This window comes from Hylaeus anthracinus, unplaced genomic scaffold (assembly GCF_026225885.1).
Source record: "Hylaeus anthracinus isolate JK02 unplaced genomic scaffold, UHH_iyHylAnth1.0_haploid 2, whole genome shotgun sequence".
NCBI lineage: Eukaryota > Metazoa > Arthropoda > Insecta > Hymenoptera > Colletidae > Hylaeus > Hylaeus anthracinus.
Genome location: NW_026534838.1, coordinates 1,627,068 through 1,644,978, shown reverse-complemented (window position 1 = coordinate 1,644,978; position 17,911 = coordinate 1,627,068). Strand labels below are relative to the sequence as shown.

Genomic DNA, 17,911 nt, shown 5'->3' with positions numbered 1-17,911 from the left:
TGTGCAAGAAACTACAAAATCCTCACAGTATGTGGTAATATAAAAAAACGTTGAAAGTAAAATTCATAGTATAATATTTGTAGGGTAGAAGGTTTAGGAAATAATAATTATTATTACACATTGTTTATACTGAAGAATATGAGTATTTACTAGCTTCAATTTTCTTTCGATTCATTTAACGTAGGTTTTCTAAGTATAATTAATTTACTTATTTAATTAACGAGGGTTTTTGGGTTTTTTGAGACTAAAGTATTTGATAAATCAACGTAAGTGTTTAATAAGAGGACCATTATAGTTCCTAAAGAAAGTTTGACAATACAGTCTAATGAAATTACTATTTTTATTTAATTTAGCTTGAATATTTACATTGAAGTTTGCTTAGTTTTATATTTTTAGTCTTAAAATAGGAACGAAACAGCTGAAATAATTTCAGAAAGTGAAAATACTGAAGTTGAAATGATTCGCATTATTAGGAGTCATGAGCTCGAGATCACTTATACAAAATTGGGAACATTAAAGTTGAAGTCAATTACAAAAGCAAGGATGTCAAAGCTTACTTTATATTTTAAGGGCAGTTTTTAAAAGTAAATAATATTTAAACATATATCACGATGCTCTTCAAAAATTCCAAAACAATATTTGTCATCATAATGGGATTCCAGAGAATTGTGTAAGGGTGTAAATAAATAATATTTAAACATATATCACGATGCTCTTCAAAAATTCCAAAACAATATTTTCTATCAAAATAGAATTCCAGAAAATTGTGTAATGATGTCAAAGCTTATTTTACACTTTAAGGACTACTTTTGGAAATGAAGAATATTAAAACAAATTTCATTATACCCTTCAAAAATTCTAAAACAATATTTTCTATTAAAATAGAATTCCAGAAAATTGTGTAAGGATGTCAAAGCTTACTTTACACTTTGAAAACTACTTTTAAAGGTACAGAATATTTAAAAAAAAATGTGCCAATGCCCTTCAAAAATTCCAATACAATATTATCCATCAAAATAGAATTCCAGAAAATTGTATGATGATGTCAGAATGTGAGGATGTTAAAACTTACTTTACATTTTAAAAACTACTTTTAGAAATGTAGAATATTAAAACAGATTTACGATGCGCTTCAAAAGTTCCAAATGAACATTTTCCATTGAAACAGGAGTGGATAAAATTGGTAAACGCAAATGAGCAATTGGGTAAAAACATGCAGAGGCGTCCTGTTCTCGGATTTCGCGGGCTAGAACAGCCCTTATCCACCTACGCAGGTGCGCGCTTCGAAGGCGCGCGGATCACCAGCCCCACCATGCACCACCATGCTCCACCATATACCAGACGTGTCTATAAAAGCACCCGACCTGCGTCCCAACGCCTTCGAGTTTACTCGTCGAGCCCTTCGATCGAGATCCTCCGCAGCCGGAGCGTGGAATTTCGAATTGGTGAACCCGTGCAACAGGACCTGTTACTTCCACGTAAATTTCTCTGTCGTCGTCCTCGATCTTCCTTCCACGTATCCGAAAGGTGAATAATAAACGCACCGAGGGGTTGTGACGGGGTGACCGGGCTGGTAAATCAAGTAGCCTTTGGAAACATTTTTTTTCAAGCCTGGTGTGTAATTTTCTTCGATGTTTATCTGTTATCTGAGCCCACATGCGTTAAATTAAAACCAGTGTTGAATTTATACTTCATTTTTTCGTATAAGTAGATCTTCAGGAAACGTTCCATTTGTTCTTAGCGAAGATTAGCATTGTGACACTCGGTATAATATCTTTTTTATTTAGCTGAAAGTCAAAATAATTTGTAGAATTTGACACATTTAAATTATGGTAATTTGATTAATTATCTCGGAATGATAGTAACTTTATTATTAATGTCATGCTTTCTCTATGTACATGAATGTTATTGTATAAGTGTGTTTTAGTATAGTATAAATTTTATCAGAAAAAGATTAATCTAAAAAAATTGGGCATTACATATCAGTCTTCAGAAGAAATGTTCAAATATTACTTCATTTTCCAGCTTATTATCCTGTGGTACCCCTTTATCACATTCAATTTTAACTTTCTCTATGACTGTGTTGACTATGACTGTTTATTTATGACTGTGTTAGTAGTTTGTAAATACTTGTAAATACTATAGAATTGTTTTGTAAGAAATAGTGAGAACTATTGGAATTTTATTTCCAACTGATAATTTTGTTTCTAAACAATTTGACTGTATCGTTTCCCCTTAAAAATCGAAGACCATTATAAAGTCTTACATTTGTATTCTCTTTCGATTTTTCCCCAAAAATTTAACATTTTATTTACCCTATACCAGCAAAAGTTTGTGGTTATTAAATTTATTTTCGTCAAAGGTGAATATCTTTATTTGTAAATATTATATTTATATTTGTACATCGTTTCTTTCATTTTTTACGTCGATTGTTACCTGTCACGTATGGCAGTCCCGCAAGAAAACTGACACGACTCCAAAAACGTCAACTTCACGTGACATCAAAATTCGTTTCATCGTGTATTTTTCAAAAGTTATTTGAACTCGATGGGACCGTGTCATATCGTGTGGAACGATCCGAAGTTGAACAATGAGTATTATGCATATGGAGTGTGCCATTTTAATTTTATTTAATATAGTCTATGAATTAAGCAAAAGAGTCGAATGATCTGAATGATACATATGCAACACTAGTGTACACTTTTTAAATATCAAATAAATAACACACGAAGTTATCATGTATATTATAAAAATGAATTGCATTAATTCCAGTCATCATTATTTCTTTTTTAAAGATTGCTTTCATGTCAAAATTAATTCTCAGCTAAATAAGTATTTTTTGTATTCTAATGTAGAGTGGTCAGCATCAATTTTGAATAACAATCATTTTCTACCTGTCAATTTTAATTTCTACCTGCCACATATGCAACACTAGTCTACACTTTTTAAACATTAAATAAATAAAACACGAAGTTATCATGTATATTAAAAAAATGAATTGCATTAATTCCAGTCATCATTATTTCTTTTTTAAAGATTGCTTTCATGTCAAAATTAATTCTCTGCTAATCAAGTATTTTTCAATATAATATATACACTGATTAGCATCAATTTTGAATAACAATAATTTTCAACCTGTCAAATTTTAATATCTAAACTTTTTTTCTGACTGTCATTTTTTATTCTTTTACATCTGGTACAACTGTTTCGAGACATACATTACCTGATCCTTCTAGTATGGAAATTATGGCCAGTCCAACTCCTCTTTTATATCTGTGCTGAATTCTTCTTCCTTTCAAAATGAAAGCTTGAAAGGAAAAGCAACTTAAAAGATGAAACGAGATGTAATTCGAGGAGAGTGTGAAAATGTTTGTACTAGAATTGAGCATGCCTTCTTGAGTAGCTTCTGTAGGAAATGCATTTATTAGAAATGGAAGCGTACATTTTTTCATATTATTTTCGCGAAATTAAACTGAAGAAACACAGTCTTGTACGCGAGTCATTTCTTTGGACTTGATGTATTAAATATAATAATGATTATGACAGCGATGCACAAATTGCATAATTACGTAATCTTTATTTTAATGTTCAATATTCGCCTAAACATTGAATAAATTTTGAACGATTTGATAAAATTTGACGAAGTTATTACACGTTACGGTGTTGTCCATTGCTTTTAATAAACTTTAATCAAGCAAAAGCTAGTTTTACGCGTGTTACATTTTCTCCTCGTTCCACGAGATGCAAGGGTAAATTTACAAACTGATATCATTTTGAGAAAAAAAGATATATGATACTAAAGATTTAATTATTAAAAATTTAGTTTGAAACTTTTTCTCACATGCTCTTTTGACAGGTGGGAAATTATTGTTATTCAAAATTGATGCTGACCACTATATTAAAATACAAAAAATACTTACTTAGCTGAGCATTAATTTTGACATGAAAGCAATCTTTAAAAAAGAAATAATGATGACTGGAATTAATGCAATTCATTTTTTTAATATACATGATAACTTCGTGTTTTATTTATTTGATATTTAAGAAGTGTAGACTAGTGTTACATATGTGGCAGATAGAAATTAAAATTGATAATTGAATAACAAATTACTGTTATTTAAAATTGATGCTGACCACTCTATATTATATTAAAAAATACTTAATTAGGATAGAATAAACTTTGCACTTTCCATTACGAATTTAGTAACATTTGATAATTTTGATACAAATAGGTCAGGTATTGGTTTGATTAAAGTTTACTTTTCATGGAAAAAATACAGCGAACCGGAAATTAATATATCGAAGCTAACCGAAGCCGTCATACCTTTTACATCTTTGCACATCGTAAAAGCACATTTTATATAGCTTCTACGTTATAAATTGTTCGGTCAACGATAACTGTCTCTTTTATTTTCTATTTATTAAATCAGCCGATGATATCAATAATTAAAAAAAAAAAACATACAGGAATATTAAAATTTACTTACATGGAAAATTCATCGACATTTTATCGTATTTCTTTGTTTAGTATTATTAAATATGTCATACATATGCTCTCATTGCGAAATTAATAAATCATTTTATAAATTTGTTTAATGTTGACGCAGAACGCGATTGGTCACATGGCGAACACTTCGGAAACCTCAGTGACGATTTACATACGCACTTGGTCTTTCATGATACTCTTCTGCTTCGCTGGCTGCGCAGCTGGTATGTATACAAATTTTAATTGTCCTTAACTTCACTTGTCTCCCAACCCTTTGTTGTTCAACACATTTTTGTCGAGTCTCACTTGACATACGAGCGCAAAGGGTTGATTGCTAGTACCACTGACACGGATACAGACAAATTATTTTTTAATGTTCATTAAAACTATCTACATACCTTTAATTTTTTAATGTAAATCTTCTACTGTTGTAAAATTACAAATGGTTCGATTGAAGTCGTGTTTGGATTCGGATTTATAAATAATAAAGAAATTAACTTTCTAGTTTAAGTAAATTGTATATACTCCTTGTTTAATGTACGGACATACTCGCATCTACATTCGGACATCAACGCACTCGAAAAGTTATAATTGCGAGATTAACGAGTTCATTAATTTTTGACGCGATGACGCGCCTGGGTCTAATTAATGGATTTATATATTTCATTTATATAAACCTGGTGATAAGAAATTAATTGAAATTTTCCAATGCATTTTTGTGCAATATAATACTAATATATAAAATAATATTGTTTGTTTTCGAGGCAAAATTGTTATGCAATTTCTTTGTATTTTTGTTACGCGATGACACATTTGTTCTTATATAATTCATTTATATAAATTAGATAATAAGAAATAAGTTGAAATTTTGCACTGCATTTTTGTGCAATATAATGCAAATATATAAAATAATATTGTTCGTTTTAAAGACAAAATTATTATGCAATTTCTTTGTTTTTTTTATGCGATGACGCATTTGTTCTTATATATATCATTCATATAAAACAAGTAATAAGAAATAAAGTGAAATTTTGCAATGTATTTTTGTGCAAATAATGTTAATTTATAAAATAATATTGCTCTTATCAAGACAGAATTATTATGCAATGACTTCTCATTAATATAAAATTATTCCAGCCCTATATATTCCATACTTAAAATAAATATAATTAAACTACCTATTTGCAACATATTTCTTGGCACCTTTATAAATGAATAATCCGTTGAACTGATCTTTAGAATTAAAAATTAAGAGGTAGTAAATATGTCCGCTGTATCCCGTTCTCAAATTAAATAAACCCGTTATATCTTCCCAACAAGAAACGTTAACTTTCGATATAGCTGGTAATTAAGGATTAATGTCCACGGTGGTTGCGAAAGATAGACTTTCATTACACTTTGGCTTCCTGGGTGTAAATGACGGTGGAAAATGTTGCACTGACTTTTCCCGTGCACGTGTTTTCGAACTTTTATAAAAACGAATTACGAAAGTTAGAAAGGAACGGACAATTTTTATCCTTCGCGAGAAGAAAGCAGATACGATTGTCTCTAAAACATAACCCATGCTTTTACTTCCTACTTCTTGGTAATATTTCACGAGAAATAACAATCGTATCTCGATACGTTACATTTTCAATCGGGTATCGTTGAATTTTCTGAGGAGAAAGATAAATGGAAGAAATTATTCAATAGTGAAAATTGACATTTTTATGTGCTCTAGATTATCTTTATGAAATTGTTAATGACGAATGGAGAAGGTTTGCTTGAAGAAAATGAGTCCACTATCTACAAATCATTTTTTAATGTACATTACAAAACTATCTATACATTAATTTTTTTTTGTAAATCTTCTAATGTTGTCAAATTACAAATGGTTCGATTGAGATCGTGTTTGGATTTGTATTTATGGATAATGAAGAAATTAACTTTCTAGTTTAAGTAAATTATATATTCTTCTTTACATTTATATAATTTGTGGAAAATTTACTTAGCCAATAAATATGTAAGTCGCAACGAGAACAGTAATTTTACCAACAAGAAGACGCTTACTGGTTCGGTTGATTTCAATTATGGCCGTCGGCTTTGTGCCCAGAGAAGAACGACGCCCTTCGTTATGTCGAAATGTAAACAAATATGAAAAAGACTTCCGCAATTATTCCTACTTCCGAATGGAAGGTAATTACGTGCACTAAAATTGCGGCTTCGCCTTTCCCAGGATATAAACTTATTAAGCGCCTCATAGATTACCGAAGTTTAGCGAAATTTACCTAAACGTGGGATTATATGAGGAAAGAACGATCTGTGCGTTTATAACTATTAAATTTTGTTTCTTAATCACAGCAACCATTCTCCGCTCCTATCTTTAATTTCAAGTACAGTGAAAACGTATACCATAATAATACTCATCGTTAATAATTAAATTTCAATATCGAAACATACTGAACAAATTACTTAAAAGAATTTCTTGCGGATGAAATTTTTAAATTCGACAAATCAATTTTTTTTCAACTTATAAAGAATGTCAGAATTTTTTTTGAGAAATTTTGAGAAATTTTGAATTGAGAGAAAATATGTTTTCACGAAGAAAAGAATGAAGAGTTGGCTTTGGTAATTATGTGCATCGAGGATATTAATTAAATTTATTAAATCCTTGAAAATATAGACAGGGTTTTACTCAAATGTTGGAGGCCCTTAAGACGGGTGATTCGGAGGGTGATTTGGAACAACTTTTTCCTTAGCGAAAAAGTTGTCCGAGGCTTCGTTAAGGAGATATTAGCAGAAAACCTTGACCAATCAGAGCGCGCTGTTTATAGCGCGTAGCCTACGCTACTGTAGCTGTCTAGTGCGTAGATTATACTACTATGGCTGACTAGCGCGTAGACTATTCTACTGTGGCTGTCTATAGCGTAGCTTATTCTACTGTGGCTGTCAATAGCGCGTAGCCTACGCTACTGTGGCTGTCTAGCGCGTAGACTATTCTACTGTAACTGACTAGGACGTAGACTATGCTACTGTGGCTGTCTACAGCATAGCCTACGCTACTGTGACTGACTAGCGCATAGACTATGCTACTGTGGCTATCTATAGCGCATAGACTATGCTACTGTGGCTATCTATAGCGCATAGGCTACGCTGCTGCGACCGCTCCATCGCTATACTCGCGCTCTGATTGGTCGAGGTTTTCTGTTAATGTGTCCTTAACGAAGCCTTGCACAACATTTTTGCTAAGGAAAAAGTTGTTTCAAATCACCTCCCGAACCACCTCTTTCAAGGACCTCCAACATTGTTGGAACAAAACCTGTATATTGTCCATTTGTTTCCCAAGAATAGTGCAAATATACACTAACGATCAAAACTTAGCGAACAAATTTTTAAACGGTTCAAAAACATGGAAGTTTTCAACCGATTGGAATTAAACTCCGTGAGGAGTAGTTTTGTAGTGTCCTCTGGGCGTGTGTAAAATTGCATGGGCGAGGGTTGCAAGGGGAGGGTGTAGAAAAACGCCTCTTTGAAACAGGCCAGGAATGACGGAAGGGGTTGCATGGATCACATGTTCAACAGTCCAGGGCATCGGGCTGACACAGTTTTGATGTCTTTTTCCAGCGTGAATAGCAATAAAATACGAAAATGTCGATTTTTTTTTTTAAACTTGCTTCCAACTTTAGGCCCATCTGCAGGGTGAAGCTTTAATGCTTCTGAATGCCGGCTCACTTAGTAAGTGACACTTAACTACTCTTTCAAATCTGCTCCGATTTGACAACGAAAGCGTGATTGAGAAAATCTGAATTTTTGGGTATCTGTTAATAAAGCATTCGTGCATCTGGTACCATGAACGGCGTTGACGTGGGGTTGCTCATTCACGCTGCAGATGGGCCTGAAGTTGGGGTAGGTTTTCCCCCAAAAAAGACATTTTCGTATTTTATTGCTATTTACGCGGGAAAAAGACATCAAAATTGTATCAGCCCGATGCCCTGGACTGTTGGACATATGATCCATGCAACGAAATAACGTTCCAACCCTTACACTTGAGGGTGGACCACCCCTGCCTCTGCCCCCTCCCTTCAGCTCCGGGGGCAGTTTTCGAAACGGCACCTTTTCGGCATTCATCCTTAACGTATCGAGAACAAACATAGTGAATTTCATCGCCCTCTGATGCGTGGAAGTGTTTTTTTACGAAGGGGGTTGAAAATTTGCAAGCTGTTCCACCCCCCCAAAAGGCGCCTATAGGGAGCACGGTATGGATGATGGCATTTTCTAGATCAAGGGAGTCCAGAGAATGCATTGAATTCAAAATCGAGACCGTCGTCCAAAAATTGTGGATTTTAGAGGGGGTGGGAGGTTGTGGAGGATGCGTTGGTCCGAGAGGGATTTCACAGGGTGCATTTTCTAGAAGGTATCAAGGAGAGTCGCCCCAAAGGTTTTTTGTATTTTTCAACCCCTTCCGTCATCCCTGGCCTGTTTCAAAGAGGCGTTTTTCTACACCCTCCCCTTTAGAGCGCTGAATTAACCCCTTCGCATCAACCCTCGCTCATGTAACTTTACACACACCCAGAGGACACTGCAAAACTACTCCTCGCGGAGTTTAATTCCAATCGGTTGAAAACTTCCATGTTTTTAAACCGTTTAAAAATTTGTCCGCTAAGTTTTGATTGTAGTGTATAAATTACACAAATGTCCGATGACTGCCTTTAACAAACAATTAATGCTCTCCATGTTCCTGAATAGTATCTTCTCAAAGAACACTGGAATAACAATCTGAAACTTTGAGATAGAATTAAAACTATCACCTCCGAATTTAAAAAATCTTCACCCACTTTACGCAGGGCTCTTGACTTCATTTCATTCACTGAATTTTCACTGAATTCTAATATATATATATTGACTTTCAAAGGGTTAATTAGAACTTTGTTAATCATTTAATTCTATCATAAAACGGGTTACCACAAATAATCTATTTTTAGACCTGAAAGATCACGCGATAGAGTCCAAATATTTACACACTGGCTTAACACAATTTCCAAAATTGTTATTCTTAATTAAAAGGCTGGTCGAGAAATTGTTAATAAACGGGGCGTGTATAATAGAAAGGGCAGCTTTAGAAAGACTAACACGAGCAATAATAACGAGGTTCCTGGAACTTCATTAATGGGATCATCCGTGGTCTAGCGATCCCGGTTTCCATCGGGCGCGTTAAATTTTAATTGTATACACAAAATCTCCGTTTACGGCGTATAAGATTAACAACTCCACGCGTTCCTGGAGTTCGGTGGTGGTAACCTGTTGCAGCTAATCCTTGAAAACTGAGGTTTTGTTGTCCCATCAGTTTCAGTTTTCAGCGGGAGCTCTTGAAACGGATAGGCGATACCAGACTTGCGAGGAAATGAACAACTTATAGCTTGATAAAAATAGTTACTGTGTTATTAGGTTGTCCCGAAAGTTTCTTTCGTTGTATTCGTTGTATTAATATAATAAATAGTACACAATATTTTATGTATATTATTATTTAAATATCCGCCAATCCAATAAGCTTTGTTAGTATTTGATTGGTGAGGTATTTTAGTAATTAATTTTAATTATTTATTTTTATTTAGTATTTATTTAATTATACATATTTAAGATCGATTATCTATATTTTTTTATGAACTTAAAGTATGTGTCACAAGTATTTAATATAATTCTAATAAATTAATAATTGTTTAAGATACGTAATATGTATGATTTTATGAATTATATTATATATATATATTACATTAATGAATTCTGTACGATTCATTTTGCTCTATTACTGTTATAACATCAACTACTTATAAGAGATAGGATTGTCTATTTATATAAACACTGACACACAATACAACTGAAAATGAGTGCAAGTCGCGAAAAAAAATTTTGTGACAACCTAATATTATCACAGAAGTAAAGTTGAATGCTAGGGATATTTTATTCATTTTAATAACAGTAATATTAAGTCTTCAATTGGTGGTCTTACTCATTAAAAAGAAGGAAAACCTCTCACCTTACATTACAACGAATGACCTCATTAAACATGTTTGTAAATTCCTCCAAACAAATATTATATTATTACGGATAAAAAATATATAATATATGCTTCCACACTTTGAATTCTGTCAGTAATGGCTGAATCGCAAGCTTGTATTTCACGTCAATTTGTATGCGACAAAAGCACACGCGTCAATTGGACGCCGTTGACAGGACAAAAAGAAGTTTTCGCGTGCGTCTTCGATGCACCTTCCTGGAGAAACACTGAGAAAGCGAAGGTGCTTGCAAAACACTGAAATCGGAAAGCCAATTGTCGCCTTTGTCACACAGTCGAGATGGAACTAGATATGAAAATGGATGTTTCCTCGTACGTCCTTCCCATGCACGCTCATACGGACTACGGCTGTCATTTGAACCTAAGCGTTTAATATTCCATCTATCATGCCCATTTAATAGGGATCTCATTTCATTAAGGCTTCATTGACATGTAATTTAGGTGTAACGAAGTGTTATTGAGTAGAGCATTTGCCAACGCTTTCACTGATGAAGCACGTAGGTAATAGATTTAAAGCTTAAAAATTTATATAAAATAATAGATTTAAAGCAATTTTTAAATTTTTAAATTTATATAAAATAATAGATTTAAAGCAATTAAAGAGCATTTAAAGCGATTAAAATGTATTAGGGCCCCTGTAACATAATCTATGGCGAATGTGTCTGACTATTGCTCGACGTTTCTACTTAAGATGGAATCAGTATACATTACTGAATTGCTGTAGGTATCATTGACTGTGAAATTTGTAAATAAATTTTTATTTATTTCTGAGTATTTTAGTACTACCATTACTACAACTGACAAGGTATTTTTTAACCGATTTCGAAAAGGAGGAGGTTACTCAATTCGACATGTATACTTTTTTTTTTAATGTCTGTCCACCGATTACGCCGAGATGGCTTGACCAATCGGAATGAATCCTGTTGCATCTTGTAGACCATGCCCCCCCCCTGGTGGTCTCATTATCACGACTTTTTGCGATTTGTCATTTTTTACCTGTTTTTTTGCCAAAAAACTGTAATTTTGATTATGTATATTCGCCGATTACGCCGACATGGCTTGACCAATTAGAATGAAACCTGTTGCATCTTGTAGAGCGTGTTCTCCCGGTGATCCTGCTATCAAGACTGTTTGCGATTTGTTATTTTTTACCCGTTTTTTTTTTTTTTAACAGAAAAATGTTGTCTTGCTTCTTACTCCGAGACCGATGGACCAATCAGATGAAACTTCTTGCATCTGGAAGAGCATTTGCCATTTGGTCCCATAACAAAACATTTGTCCTTATTTTGTTTTTTATCACTTTATATCTCTTTCCATCGCAAAAAGCGTACTATTTCACGTATATTTGGCCTGCAATCGATGTAACCCCTTACATTTTGCTGCCGGAGAGGTTTTCGCAATGATCACAGATGCAGAAATTTATGGATTTCTGTATTGTTTATAACTATTGTTATCGCAAAATTCCTATTATATGATGTAACTCGGTGAGGAAATTACCGAGCGCGATGGAACCTTCCGCATTTCATAATAGATGAATTCGTGATGTTTCTATTTGCAAAAATTTATGGACACTTTCATTGTTTAAAATCATTGTTGGTGCAAAATTGCTATGCTCTGATGTAGCTCGACAAGGAATTTACCAAACGCAATCAATCCTTTCACATGTAGTTGCACATATATTCCTGATAATCCCATTTGCAATTATACAGGGTGTCCAAAAAATATTGGTTGTCCTTGAATAGGGTGTTTCGGGAGGCTGACTTGAAACAATTTTTTCTTAACGAAAATGTTGTTCGAGGCTTCGTTAAGAAGATATTGACAGAAATACCCGACCAATCAGAGCGCGAGTATGCCAGTGGAGCGCGGACGGTAGCGTAGGCTCCACAGACTCTCATCCGGCATACTCGCGCTCTGATTGGTCGTGTGTTTCTGTTTCTGGAATATCCCCTTAACGAAGCCTCGAACACTATTTTCGCTAAGGAAAAATTGTTTCAAATCACCACGCCACCCGCCCCGGAACCACCCCTTTCAAGGATTTTCAACGTTTTTGGGTCATCCTGTATGTTGCTCATAACTATTGTTATTGCATGAAACCTATTGGTTATAGATTGCCACTAAAAAAAGTGAAATAAAATAATTTTTTGGAAAAAAAATTTAACCGACTTCAAAAAAGTTACAGTGAAAAGTATGAAATAATTTCTAGTTAATTTATATGAATACGCACTAGCTCTAGATATAATTGCGTAAAAGTATGGGAAAATGCAGTGAAAATTCTGAAATAATTTCTATTTAAACTGCATTATTATTCACCATCGTTTGATGAATTTGGTTAAATTATTAAATACATCATATTAAATGCAATGCACTTTTTTCGGAGGCGGCGCAGAATTTAAAATTAAGTATATTCAAAATTGTCAAACTTGGTTTTACCAAAAAATATGGCCTTTAGTTATTGCTATTACTATATCATATTCATTAACACTATTCAATATCGCCGTCACCAAATACTATCCCAAACCTATTCATACAGTATTTCCATGGGGAGAGTTTATACATTAGCAGTAATCAATATTGCCGCCCCTCCCCTCCAAAAAAGACCCAAATCTACTCCAACTATATTTCCGTGTACATACTATATACATTAACTATTAATTCCACATAGACAATAAACATGTGTACATTGACAGCATTCAATACTGCCGCCTCTATCAAAAGCTAACCCAAACCGGAATTAAAAAGTTTTTACATCTGCGCCGCCTCGAAAAGGTGCATTGCATTTAATATGATGTATTTAATAATTCAACCAAATTCATGAAACGATGGTGAATAACAATGCAGTTTAAATAGAAATTATTTCAGAATTTTCACTGCACTTTCCCATACTTTTACGTAATTATATCTAGAACTAGTGCGTATTCATTTACATTAACTAGAAATTATTTCATACTTTTCACTGTAACTTTTTCGAAGTCGGTTAAATTTTTTTTCCAAAAAATTATTTTATTATTATTAAAAGACAGAAATTGACTGCTTTTGATTATTTAAAATTCGACTCCTTTTCGAGATCCTACAAAATTTTTGTGAATTTCAAATGTGTTATTGAGTAGAGGCTTGCAAAATCGATCTTGACTGTAAAATTTGAAAATCAATTTTCATTTATTTCTGTGTTTTTTAGTACTGTTATTAAATTAGCAAGGCTTCCCCTATTAGCAAAAATCTGAGATTGACTACTTTCAACTATAGAAAATTCAACCCCCTTTTCAAAAACCAACCAAATTTTTATGAAATTAAAAAGTGTGCGATTCAGGTCGTGTTTAAATTCATTTTCATTGATTAACCTTTTCCAATTTCTCGATATTGCTCTCATGAAGATACAGTGCCAACTATAATTATTAAAAAAAAAAAATACATGTTGAATTAAGAAACCTCCTCCTTTTACAAATTCGGTTAAAAATAATATTTTTACTACACGACAAACGTGTATATACTGCAGTTTGTAATTCTTGAAGCTGACATTTACATACTGAAATTTGTTAAAACACATGCACATGAATCATAAGTGAAAGTTATAGTCGCTCAAGATTGTGGACGGTCATTTCCATCATGCTGTTTGGTTACTGTGATGGTTTATCTCCGTCATTGTGTTTGGTTACTCTGCAACTGCATCTCTCATGTTTTCATGGAAATCATTGGACACGTCTACTCTATCTTTCACATAGAAAAGATAACTATAAAGAAGCACATACAGTAAAGGCAGCGACTTTGAGCAATCATGTTTTCGTGTGATATAAATATTTTGGAATATATTTAAAAATTCTTGATTTCAAGGTACAGGAAGATTGTCTAATTTTTATTTACATTATTATTATGCAAGCATTAAACTTGGAATACCTTGTTAAAAATATTACAAACCAAGTAATCAACTCTTTGACGAAACATAATAATTTGTATGTAAATCAAGCTTAAAATATGCATTTTTAGTTTCACATTGTTATCGATATTTTGTTGCATTTTCTATCAACTCAAATTTGATTTATTAAAATTGTCATTCATATATATTTCACGTGTTTTTTACAACAATTAAACACTCTAATAAAAACACCAAGAATCACTCAATTAGAGTGTCGTATACGTTAATTTTGTTTGCCACCAATGTAGTAGAAAACAATATTTATTTAAGCAATAACATATTTTTCGACTTAAATAAATTCCAACTTTGCTTGCTTTCAATTTCTAAAATTCATTTCAATTTCTAAAATTGATTCAAGCGCGATTTACGTCGTCTAACACATATAATAATAGCATAAAAAAGTCAATTGATGATAAAACGCTCGTTCCTGCGTGTTACGTCATGCACGCAGCCGAATGAAGTTCATGAAACTTTTCATTTCCGCATACGAGGCACTTCGGCAAGCTGTTGAGTTTTTAATTAAGCTAGTTCGCCGTGAAAGTGCCCACACGCGTATTGTTCGAAGTATAATTTAAAGAACCCTAATGAGATTCGCTCGCCCACCTTAGGTTTTTCTTTCAGCGTAAAAATTGGGAGATATAGGCATAGCACGTCAGAATTCCACAAACGTGTCTTCGCGTGTCTATTTTTTTAATTCACTTTCTATTGCTTTTCAATTTATATTTCTATCTGTAATCTTTCGTATTATCTTTTCATTAAAAATTATGTTTGTTATATCTACTTCACTGCGTTTCGCGAATAGACTAATTCTATGTGTGATAAAAAATAGAAAATAAAAAGTAACATTTTTTGATAAGAGACTTTGCTTTGGGGAACATCAATTTTCAAAATTTATTGGGGCATCTATAAGCGAATACAATCTATGGCGAGGGTGTCTGACTATTGTTCGACGTTTCTACTTAAGATGGAGTCAGTAGGCATTACTGAATTGTTGTAGGTATAGTACTATTTATTTTTCAATTTTACTATGTCTTACTTAGTTAAAATTTATTTTGGATCCTACAACTGAACATAATTTATCACGAGCGTGTCTGACTATTGTTAAACGTTTCTACTTAAGATGGAATCAGAATCAGTGTTATAGGTATAGTAATATTTATTTTTCAATTTTATTATGTTCGAATTACTTAGGACTAATTAAAGCAGATAATACATAATAATGTTATACAAAATGCAAACAATATGGAAGAATATAAAAAAGATTGAAAGTAAAGTTCATGTTATAATATTTGCAGAATAAAATAAATTCCTATTTACGTTCAATTTTTGTAGACACGTTCGCGAAGATTTTATTTTGCATAAAGATTCGCAGTCTATACATAACGAATGTTATATTTTCATATATGTTTGCAAATGTTATCTACTTCAAAAGAATAAATATAGTATTATTAATATACAGAAAAATCTAGAATAATAATACAAAATAATATAGAAAATAAATATATTATTATTGAATACTAACTTATGGAATTGTTCTATACAATAAAAAATATAAATAACAAAGCTGATCAGAGTAATATTGTTACAATTAAACCATTCGATATCTAACCAACATCTCACTTAATCTACAATATCTAACAACATGTAATTATTTCTTTATTTGACTATTACATATTAAATACCATGAATTATTTCTTGTTACAGGTTCGTGTCTGAGTTATGGGCATTCATGTTGGGGAGGTACGTCTTCCATTCCTCTTTAAACCGCTACGACCATAATACATGACACAAATTTTTCAAAATATATCACTTCTTAACAATTTAACCATTATTTCAATCCAGATATTCCTGTTATGTCAAATATCTTAACTGAAATTGAAGTAACTACTTGTATTAATTATTTAAAATTTTCTTCTGGTCTTTCTATAATTAATAGATTACAAGCACTTGCCAGCGAGGAATTATTTTCCATAATTGAACCAATTTGCTCACCCAGTGACAGAAACAAATTTCATAGTACTACTACCATCGTTGCAGGTCATGGTAAACGCAGCGGAGGACATAATGCCAACAACGCATATTTCGTTACATCGAAAACGATGAGCGACCTACAGCAAGAGGTACCATCGTTTCCGAAGGAACAATGGGTGTTGTCACGGCTGATCGCTCGACCTTTGACGTCCAACAAGTACAGAGGAAGATGGGACAGACCTTTCAAAGTAAAAACGCACCTACCGCAGCATTGGGAAGAGAATGAACTGAACGCACATATGATCAATGATGAACCAATCAGGTAAGTTGTATCTGTAAGTGAATTATTTATAAACTTTGACAGAAGTAGTATTTATTCCCTTAATGTAATAGTCAGGTTGATTGATATATCATGATGCTTTTATTTAAAAAATTAATCAGTTTTGTTTCACTCAATATGTACATTACTGAATTTTTAACTATTTGATAATTATGATAACTTTACATTGCCAAGTGAATTATTTATAAACTTTGACAAAAGTAGTATTTATTCCCTTAATGTACTATCATTAATCAGGTTGATTGATGTCATATCATGATACTTTCATTTAAAAAATTAACCAATTTTGTTTCATTCACTATCTATATTCTTAAATTTTTATCTATTTGATAATTATGATAACTTTACTTTGGCACTTCTTCAGGGATCAAAATAACAATGACGATACAGATCAAGGCAAAAAGAGAAACATTAAAGATATGCAAGATATTATAGGAAATATTAACGACGAGCGAAAAGAAATACCAGGAATATTATTGATATCGAATAATGGAGACGATGAACAAGGCAGCAAACCACAGAACGTAGAACTGTTCAAATTTCTGGTAAGCGCCAGCTACATTAATTACAGAATATTAATATTAATTACAGATTATTGCTTGTTAATTTATCATTATCGTTTTCAGAGTGATACCAACGATAACTTTAAATGAACGGATAAACCACTATTATAAAACATAATGTAAAATAGAAATTGTCATAAATGTATTGTAATTCAACTAATAAGAATATTGTTTAAACCACTCGATTAGTGATTCTGTTTCTCGAATAAAACTTGGATGACCGACTTATCAATACTTAAATCAACATCCCTGGTTACATATTTATGAACACACGATATGTATTTAATATTTAACAAAAAGTAATAGTTATTGAACAAACTTGTACAAAAAACAAAACACTACAGAGCAGAATTGTTGATAATAGTATAATTCCATGACGTATTTGTCTTCATTTATTGCAAACAAAACGAAATCTCCGTTCCACTAGAAATTAATATCAATTACTCATCTAATGCTCATGTCTCAACTAATCATTGCACAGATGCTACAGTCACATCCATTTATCATTAAGTTTGCACAGATGTATCATAACAATTTGATTAATCTATATCGCTTTTAGAACCGATATGTTACCAGTAATACCTAAGTA

General features: G+C 32.5%; 1 protein-coding gene across 1 annotated transcript; it reads left to right on the top strand.

Moving 5' to 3' along the window:
* Positions 1-1,191: 1,191 nt before the first annotated feature.
* On the top strand, positions 1,192-17,872 carry LOC128892963 (uncharacterized). The gene is made up of 6 exons (XM_054153650.1): positions 1,192-1,527; positions 4,608-4,710; positions 16,153-16,188; positions 16,486-16,741; positions 17,124-17,304; positions 17,386-17,872. Exons 2-6 carry the CDS (start codon positions 4,623-4,625, stop codon positions 17,410-17,412), a joined length of 588 nt encoding a protein of 195 aa, XP_054009625.1. The 5' UTR covers positions 1,192-1,527; positions 4,608-4,622; the 3' UTR covers positions 17,413-17,872.
* The last annotated feature ends 39 nt before the right edge of the window (positions 17,873-17,911 follow it).